This window comes from Schistocerca piceifrons, chromosome 6, assembly GCF_021461385.2.
Source record: "Schistocerca piceifrons isolate TAMUIC-IGC-003096 chromosome 6, iqSchPice1.1, whole genome shotgun sequence".
NCBI classification, from domain to species: Eukaryota; Metazoa; Arthropoda; class Insecta; order Orthoptera; family Acrididae; genus Schistocerca; species Schistocerca piceifrons.
The window spans coordinates 452,880,958-452,889,947 of NC_060143.1; the positions used below are offsets into that span (position 1 = coordinate 452,880,958).

Consider the following 8,990-nt stretch of genomic DNA (forward strand, 5'->3'; position numbering starts at 1 on the left):
AAGGATAAAGTGTATTTTCACCCGGGAGAAAGTGTATTTTCAACCGGGAAATCCGGGAAAAATCCAGGAATTTTTTTTCCTTGTCCGTGTATACACCCTGATATAAGGCATGCCTACTGTTCAATAAAAAAGTAGGGCTGTTGAAATACTGATCTCTTATAACCAACAATTCCTTAATTTGAGGCAAGTGTAAAGGATTTTTCTAGACTGTCCTCCAAGCATTGTTTGCAAACATGCTTGCCAGTACTGCTTGTAAATTTTGTGTTCCCCCATTTCTCTCATTGCACCTTTTCATGTAAGCAAATAAATTACACATTCCAAAGGTCAAGAATTTATTATGTTTTATCTTCTGTATTTGTCATTGCAGTTTGTGTCAGGAATGAGTATTTAGTACTCTGGTCTTGTTTTAATATAATACTAACGAAAGTATTCCAATTATTTTATAAAAACTTACAAGAAATTAATATGAAATTTCTTGTTTTGTTCCAAAAATATGCCACTGTGTTCTGAAATGTAAAAAACATAAATTAATCACAGTATAAATAACTATCATCTGTGACAGATCTTCCCAGGAGCAGAGCAGAGCAGAATACAAAATGTTTGTTTAAAGAATGTTTCCAAGAGGTTTTTCCTATGAAAGAATACAATGTGTTGCTTGTATTTGTGAAGAAAAAAAAGGATGTCTCTATTGGTTTTATTGTTTACAGGATGGATACTGTCATGTGGATAATATAACTCTCACTGCCAAGATTACAGGCTATGTAAATGTTACCCCAGATGATGCAAATGCATTGAAAGTTGCCTTACTAAAACATGGGCCAATATCTGTTGGTATAGATGCGTCCCATAAGTCATTCACATTTTACTCTAACGGAGTATATTTTGAACCAAAATGTGGTAAGTAATTCTTAATTGTGTGATTCTTCAGGTTCTCCTGGCATATTTGTTGCTTGAACTGTTCCACACAGGTACTGCTGCTTCATAGTGTGCATCTGGCACAATATTTCGGCTTATAACATGCCACCGTCATCAGGTGCACTGACAAACTTACCTCTTGGGGGTGCACACCCGAGCCTTCTACCCAAGAGCCGCTCCCTACGTAGTCCATGCCCTAGAGCCGTTGTTGGCAACTGAAGAGGTGACAGCATCGCCCCAGGGTCAATCTTATCAATTGGGACAGAGACTATAGTATCAACAAGGCTTTGCAACCAGCACTGGATCTAATTAAGCAGACAGCCAGGGGAGTGTGTACACCCACAGTACTGCTGCCAGGGCACTGTGCTTTGTGTCGCTGATTACAGATACTGATGTAATTGCCTTTTCAGACCTCAGTTGCAAACCCTGTGGAGAGCATCCTGTAGTGGGAGAGTGTGGAAGTTGGCCATGCACCCCCAGAAGGTCAGTTTGTCAGCACACCGGATGATGATGATGATGATGATGATGATGATGATGATGATGCCGATGATGCCTGATTGCTGAAATTTTGTGCCCACTGGACACCATGAACCGACAGTACACCCTTGGACTGTTTGACCAATTCTTTATTATAGTTTAACAGTATTTGTTTTCATTATCAATCATTTTTTAGGCTAATACTTCTACCACTAAACACTTGTAAAAAAGAAAATTTTGTATGTTAAATGTCTAAAAAATATATAAAGATTTACTATTCAGTTGTTTGCTGTACTTATTGTAAGAGTTCATAGAAGGTATTTTCTCTTTCTCAAATGCCTTTGTTACTCACTCCCATGATGTAGCATTTTATATTGACAGGAATTAGAGTTCCAATATAGTTTTTACATATTTCATTTAAATGCTGAAAGTCAACTAAGGATGCACAAAAGCAACATCTACACAATTCAGTTGATGGAAGGTAGTGTTTCTTGTAACTTATCGTGCATTCTGAGATAGCATGACAGTATGTCAGATATTGAGTTTCTCATGCAGTTATCGAAAATATATACCGGTCCTCTAATGTTTATAGTAGTTGCTTTTTAAGGATTATCCCACATGATAATAATGGACACTAGCACAGCAATCCGTTCCTGCTGATGCATGCTTTGTTTGAGAAGGGGGCATAACATTTAAATCTCAAGTGTTCTCAAAATGTATGCCTTGTTCTAAAAGTTCATACTTTACTAGTTTGCCTGAGTTGCAGCACTGCAGCCGCTTTTATCTTTATGGGGATGTAGGTATTTCATTGTTAGGTACAACATGTACTTTTGAATGTTGAATCAAAACTATTGTTGCTTTTTGCAACATCTCAAAGCTTTTTTATGCAAATATTGCAACAAACATCTGAAGTTATCTGTGAAATAATGCAGAATTGATGACTGACAGCACCGTGTTCAGTGCAAGTTGAACAGAAATGTGAACATTGCACTGTATATTCCTCTGCATTCTTGGAGCCATCTTGCCACAGAACATGAATTGTCATGTACGATAATTATGGTACAATTGTGCTGCAACCTTGCAGTTCTCATATTGCCTTACAGATGCTTTAACCCCAACTACAATTCCGTCCCCATTGCTGGAATCTGTGCCAGGTTTGAGCTACAGGTGCGTTGTTGTTGTTGTTGTTGTTGTTGTTGTTGTGGTGGTCTTCAGTCCAGAGACTGGTATGATGCAACTCTCCATGCTACTGTATCCTGTGCAAGCTTAGTCATCTCCAAGTACTCACTGCAACCTACATCCTTCTGAATCTGCTTAGTGTATGCATCTCTTGGTCTCCCTCTATGATTTTTACCCTCCATGCTGCCCTCCAATACTAAATTGGTGATCCCTTGATGCCTCAGAACATGTCCTACCAACCGATCCCTTCTTCTAGTGAAGTTGTGCCACAAATTTCTCTTCTCCCCAACTCTGTTCAATATCTCCTCATTAGTTATGTAATCTACCCATATAATCTTCAGCATTCTTCTGTAGCATCACATTTCGAAAGCTTCTATTCTCTTCTTGTCCAAACTATTTATCGTCCATGTTTCACTTCTATACATTGCTTCACTCCATAGAAATACTTTCAGAAACGACTTGCTGACACTTAGATCAATACTCGATATCAACAAATTTCTCTTCTTCAGAAATGCTTTCCATGTCATTGCCAGTCTACATTTTATATCCTCTCTGCTTTGACCGTCATCAGTTGTTTTTCTCCCCAAATAGCAAAACTCCTTTACTACTTTAAGTGTCATTTCCTAATCTAATTCCCTCAGCATCACCGGACTTAATTTGACTACGTTCCATTATCCTCATTTTGCTTTTGTTGATGTTCATCTTACATCCTCCATTCAAGACACTGTCCATTCCGTTCAATTGCTCTTCCAGGTCCTTTGCTGTCTCTGACAGAATTCCAATGTCATCGGCGAACCTCAAAGTTTTTATTTCTTCTCCATGGATTTTAATTTCTACTCTGAATTTTTCTGCTGTTTCCTGTACTGATTGCTCAATATACGGATTGAAAAACATCAGGGACAGGCTACAACCCTGTCTCACTCCCTTCCCAACCTCTGCTTCACTTTCATGCCCCTCAACTCTTATAACTGCCATCCGGTTTCTGTACAAATTGTAAATACCTTTTGCTCCCTGTATTTTACCCCAACCACATTCAGAATTTGAAAGAGAGTATTCCAGTCAACATTGTCAAAAGCTTTCTCTAAGTCTACAAATGCTAGAAACGTAGGTTTGCCTTTCCTTAATCTATCTTCTGAGATAAGTCGTAGGGTCAGTGTTGCCTTACGTGTTCCAATACTTCTACGGAATCCAAACTGATCTTCCCCGAGGTCGGTTTCTACCAGTTTTTCCATTCGTCTGTAAAGAATTCGCGTTAGTATTTTGCAGCTGTGACTTATTAAACTGATAGTTGGGTAATTTTCACATCTGTCAACACCTGCTTTCTTTGGAATTGGAATTATTATATTCTTCTTGAAGTCTGAGGGTATTTCACCTGTCTCATACATCTTGCTCACCAGGTGGTAGAGTTTTGTCAGGGCTGGCTCTCCCAAGGCTGTCAGTAGTTTTAATGGAATATTGTCTACTCCCAGGGCCTTGTTTCAGCTTAGGTCTTTCAGTGCTCTGTCAAACTCTTCATGCAGTATTGTACCTCCCATTTCACCTTCATCTACATCTTCTTCCATTTCCATAATATTGTCCTCAATACATCGCCCTTGTATAGACCCTCTATATACTCCTTCCACCTTTCTGCTTTCCCTTCTTTGCTTAGAACTGGGTTTCCATCTGAGTTCTTGATATTCATACAAGTGGTTCTCTTTTCTCCAAAGGTCTCTCTAATTTTTCTATAGGCAGTATCTATCTTACCCCTAATGAGAAATGCCGCTATATCATTACATTTGTCCTCAAACCATCCCTGCTTAGCCATTTTGCACTTCCTGTCAGTCTCATTTTTGAGACATTTGTATTCCTGTTTGCCTACTTCATTTACTGTATTTTTATATTTTCTCCTTTCATCAATTAAATGCAATGTATCTTCTGTTACTGAAGTATTTCTTCTAGCCCTCGTCTTTTTACCTAATTGATCCTCTGCTGACTTCACTATTTCATCCCTCAAAGCTGCCCATTCTTCTTCTTCTTCTTCTTCTTCTTCTTCTTCTTCTTCCAATTTAAAACCTGGTTCCTAAATCTCTGTCTTACCATTATATAATCTATCTGAAACCTTCCAGCATTTCCAGGCCTCTTCCATGTATACAACCTTCTTTCAAGATCCTTGAACCAAGTGTTATCTATGATTAAGTTATGCTCTGTGCAAAATTCTACCAGGCGGCTTTCTCTTTCATTTCTTACCCCCATTCCATATTCACCTATGATGTTTCCTTCTCTTCCTTTTCCTACTATCGAATTACAGTTACCCATGACTATTAAATTTTTGTCTCCCTTCACTATCCGAATAATTTCTGTTATCTCATCATACTTTTCATCAATCTCTTCTTCATCTGCGGAGCTAGTTGGCATATAAACTTGTACTACTGTGGTAGACTTGGTCTTCGTGCTATCTTGGCCACAATGATGTTGTAGTATTACAGCAACAAAATGTCCCTAACTATGTGTTTCATAAAATGATGGACGTTTAGACAAACAATTAACTTCAGATTTCATTTTGTACAACTTAAAAAGCAATGGAATAATGTGCAGTAAAACTCCTTAGTACACTTGCAGAGGGGTCAGGCAGAAAGTGAAAGTTGTTGGAGGGAACGAACTGCAGGAACAGTGTTGCATTTGTAGGGACTTTATCAGCATACAATATGCGTAATGTTACGGAGATTTCACCATCCATCCCAATAATGAAGCACATTAGCCAGCACATAAATTGGTCATCTGATAATCTCTTGACTCCTTTGATATCAGAATTCCAGGAATCCATGTCACAACTGGAGGTTAATATGCCACATTGATGAGGAGGCAATCAACAATAGCAATCCTGAAGCCTGAAGCCATGCAGTTTTACAAAATTAAAATTTGGAATAAATTCACTATTTTTGTGCAAGAGGTTGTCTACAACGGCCATTCAGAAATGTATTAAAAGCCCAGTCAGGCCACTGATGCATTCCTGTCACATTGTCAGATAACTGCACATTGTGCTGGTGTTCCTGCAATGCTACCTATTAGCAGCATCAAGAATTTTATGTCCAAGAAACTTTCTAAGTGTGTTCGGCACAGCATGTCATGGCTGTGTATCATGTGGAGTTTCACTACATAGGTTTTTGTGCCCATACAGCAATCTCAATAGTGGAATGCCAATTATGATGATACAAATATGAGGACAACACAGTACTCAGTCTGTGAGTGGAGGAAATCTCTGACCTGACCGGGAATTGAACTAGGTCCCCTTCAGTTAGTAATTTGCCACACCGTCTACGCAGCAGACACCACGTCGTTGGAATCATCAATTGAAATTATTTCTCATTGTTATAAGTGGAAGGATACAAAATAGATGAGTTTCATCTATACAACTTGTCTCCTCAATACACTTATTATTGTGGCTGATTTTGTATGTAACAGCATGTTTCCATAGTGTATTGATAGCAGTGAAAGAATAACACTGTAGGTAAACACATTTATATAACGTTAGAAAAAAGCCATGATAAATGTGATAATTGTGCACAAAATGCAATAAATCCACTCTCAAAATGTATAGGATTTACTCATTCTTAAAGGAAAGTATGGAGCAAACTGAAATTAATTGTATATATACAGTCCCAGTGCAGGTACCTGCCTGTACATTTTAATTAGAAAAACAAAAGGAGAGAAATTTATTGTTATGTGCTCATGTTATGTTATTTGCAAGAGAGAATTTTACATGTCTTCTTTTTCTTCCACCCTCGTAAACTCGTGCAGACACATTTCCTCACCTTTCAGTCAACAGTAGCATGCTAATTTTTCATAGTGTAATTATTCCACCATGCAAGACACTACAAAAAATATTTCTTTCAGTTTGGAGTGAACACATTTCAACTACCCTAGAGTTTCTTTAACAAAATAGCAAGATGCTCAAAATTAAGATTCTCATGATTGTTTTCTTCTATTCCACTTCATTTTGTTTGGTAGATCTTTATCTGGCTCTCATTTGTTATTTTGGCAGCAGTATTAACAGTATGTAGTGTTACCTTTCTTTTGCTGCTAGCAAAAGTAAAGAATTGTGTGATAATGTTTCGCATATTTTCTCCTTATAATTTCAGCCTGTGCCTGTAGGTGTTTGAAATGTTTCAGGTAACACTCCAGATGAACTTGACCATGCTGTTCTATTGGTTGGTTATGGAGCACTTGGTGACAAAAAGTACTGGCTTGTTAAAAACTCGTGGTCAACATATTGGGGAAATGATGGTTATATTTTGATGTCTCCCAAAGAGAACAACTGTGGTGTTATGACTGCACCAACATATGTCACAATGTAATCTAGTGTCATGCTTAATAAGAAAAAAAGTCGATATTTGATGATTTGTTCAAGCAGACACTTAAGCAGTAGACACACTTTAGAGCAAAGAGTGATTCATTATAATGTGCATTATTTCTGTTGGATATTAATCACATGGTTCTTTAATGTGAATCTGAAAGGTGGAGACTATTAAAACTGTTCTACAGACTTTTATATAAAAGAGCCGGCAATCGCATGTAATATAACTAGCTTAACATTAAAAAGCTACGCAAATTTGAGTTCCTAAAAGGTGGACATTTCAAATTGCCAGTGTCTGAGAAATGTTAACATAATATTTTGTACTTAGTCTTTCGTGGCTGCTGGCATATACAGATCTGTGATACAAGAAAAGGGAACTGTGATTTTTTGATATTTTTTAACTGTTTTTTTAATTTTTCTCAGCCTTTCAGAAGGTTGCTGAACTATTGTGTTTATTATTATGCAGACACTGTACTTAACATGCTTGGATTCAGTCAATTAGGATTCTGTCACTTTTTCTACCAGATAATTTTTTTTTCTTTTTTACAATTACCTTTTCTCTGACATTGTATGCTAGCTTCTGAAGCAGTGTGATATTTAAACCACGTGAACCCTTATTTTTGTGTGTATTAACGAATTTCATTGAGTAGGAAATTTTCGTGTAAATTGGTGTGAAAATTGTGAAGCTTTGTGTCATTGTGCATCCTGTTATTCAGATTTTTTGTATGATGTCAATTTTACAGCTGTAGCAAAGAATAAAGTTGAGGAGTAGAAAAATTTCCTTATTTCTAAGTAAAATTTTGAACTAGCAAGGAGACTTAAAAGTACAAAATTCTCCAATATGAAAGGTCAGTGCATTAATTTAAGCATAAACTCAATGCATTATAAGCCCTGCTGCCATTTAATTTAGTCTAGCAAGTACAGAAGACACAGATTCTAAATATTGTGTTGTAACAACAGCCATTCACTTCTAAATCAAATACTGGAACAAGGCATGTACACTCTGGGACAACTGGGAAATCAGGGAAAAATGCAGGAATCTTTTCATGTGGGATAAACACGAAATTTTTCAGATTTTTAGTTTTCAGTTAAATTTTTGTAATTTTGACTGTTAGTCTAACCAAGAATTTTACTTTAGCCCACAACTGCATAATAATACTGCAGCAATAAAACATAGACACGAGAATAACACCACAATAAAACTGCAACTGCAAAGAAAATATGTGATTTACAACAGCAAAACACAGTGTATACGCAAGCATTTGCCAACAGCAAAAGCTTTAGGACGAAGCCTACGTAATACTTTGTAACAACAAAGTGCTTTTGGTGAGTGTGACATTACACATGTTTGTAACAACAAAGTGCTTTTGGTGAGGGTGACATTACACATGTTTACATTTCTAACAGGTCTTGGGAAAATATTGAAAATGGTGTTTTGAGAAGTGTTACTTCTAAAGTAAATTTCCTTTTATGCAAGATGAATTGTGTTACATGAGAATTTTTTTAAATCACGGGGTGCCTGACTCTCATTCATAGCTCAACACTTTCAGGACTGGCCACTCAGAAACATTTTGGCCCAGAAGACCAGCCATTTATGCCATTATTTAAAATTTTACTCGCACATTCGTGTCTGATTATCTTAAATGGTTACAACTAAAAAAAGACCAAGCTTCAAGGTAGTTTTTCGTATTTGTTTTAGTTCTTTCAAAGATTAAAAATTATGCAATAACGATGGCAAAAAGTATAATCATCTTAAAAAAGTGCGGTAAGTTCTTGAGCAATTTCACACATAATTGGCTTATCTATGGAAAAGTCTAAGTGCGTACTGGAACATGTATTCAGCCTGGTAATCCACAAAATATCCTGTGCACCACACTGAAATTTATAATCATGCTTGTCAGAAATATTCAGTTGTTGCAATTTATGCTGTGCTTGTAGGGCTTCCCTAACCAATCCTTCAGAAGAAAAAACCAGCAAAAACTTTTTGATGACCAATATTATATGTGAAAGCCTAGCTTCTCTTGTAGCTATATTGTAAGTATATTAATTTCAACCATTTACATTTCCTATTTTTGTGTATGCACTA

General features: G+C 36.9%; 1 protein-coding gene across 1 annotated transcript in view; it reads left to right on the forward strand.

The window, feature by feature from the left end:
• Positions 1-7,631, forward strand: part of LOC124803127 (digestive cysteine proteinase 1) — a 78,454-nt gene extending 70,823 nt beyond the window's left edge. Inside the window, exons 10-11 of the mRNA XM_047264303.1 lie at positions 708-897; positions 6,721-7,631. Of these exons, the coding sequence (XP_047120259.1) occupies positions 708-897; positions 6,721-6,905 (375 nt within the window). The 3' untranslated portion in view covers positions 6,906-7,631. The remainder of the gene's footprint in view (positions 1-707; positions 898-6,720) is intronic.
• The last annotated feature ends 1,359 nt before the right edge of the window (positions 7,632-8,990 follow it).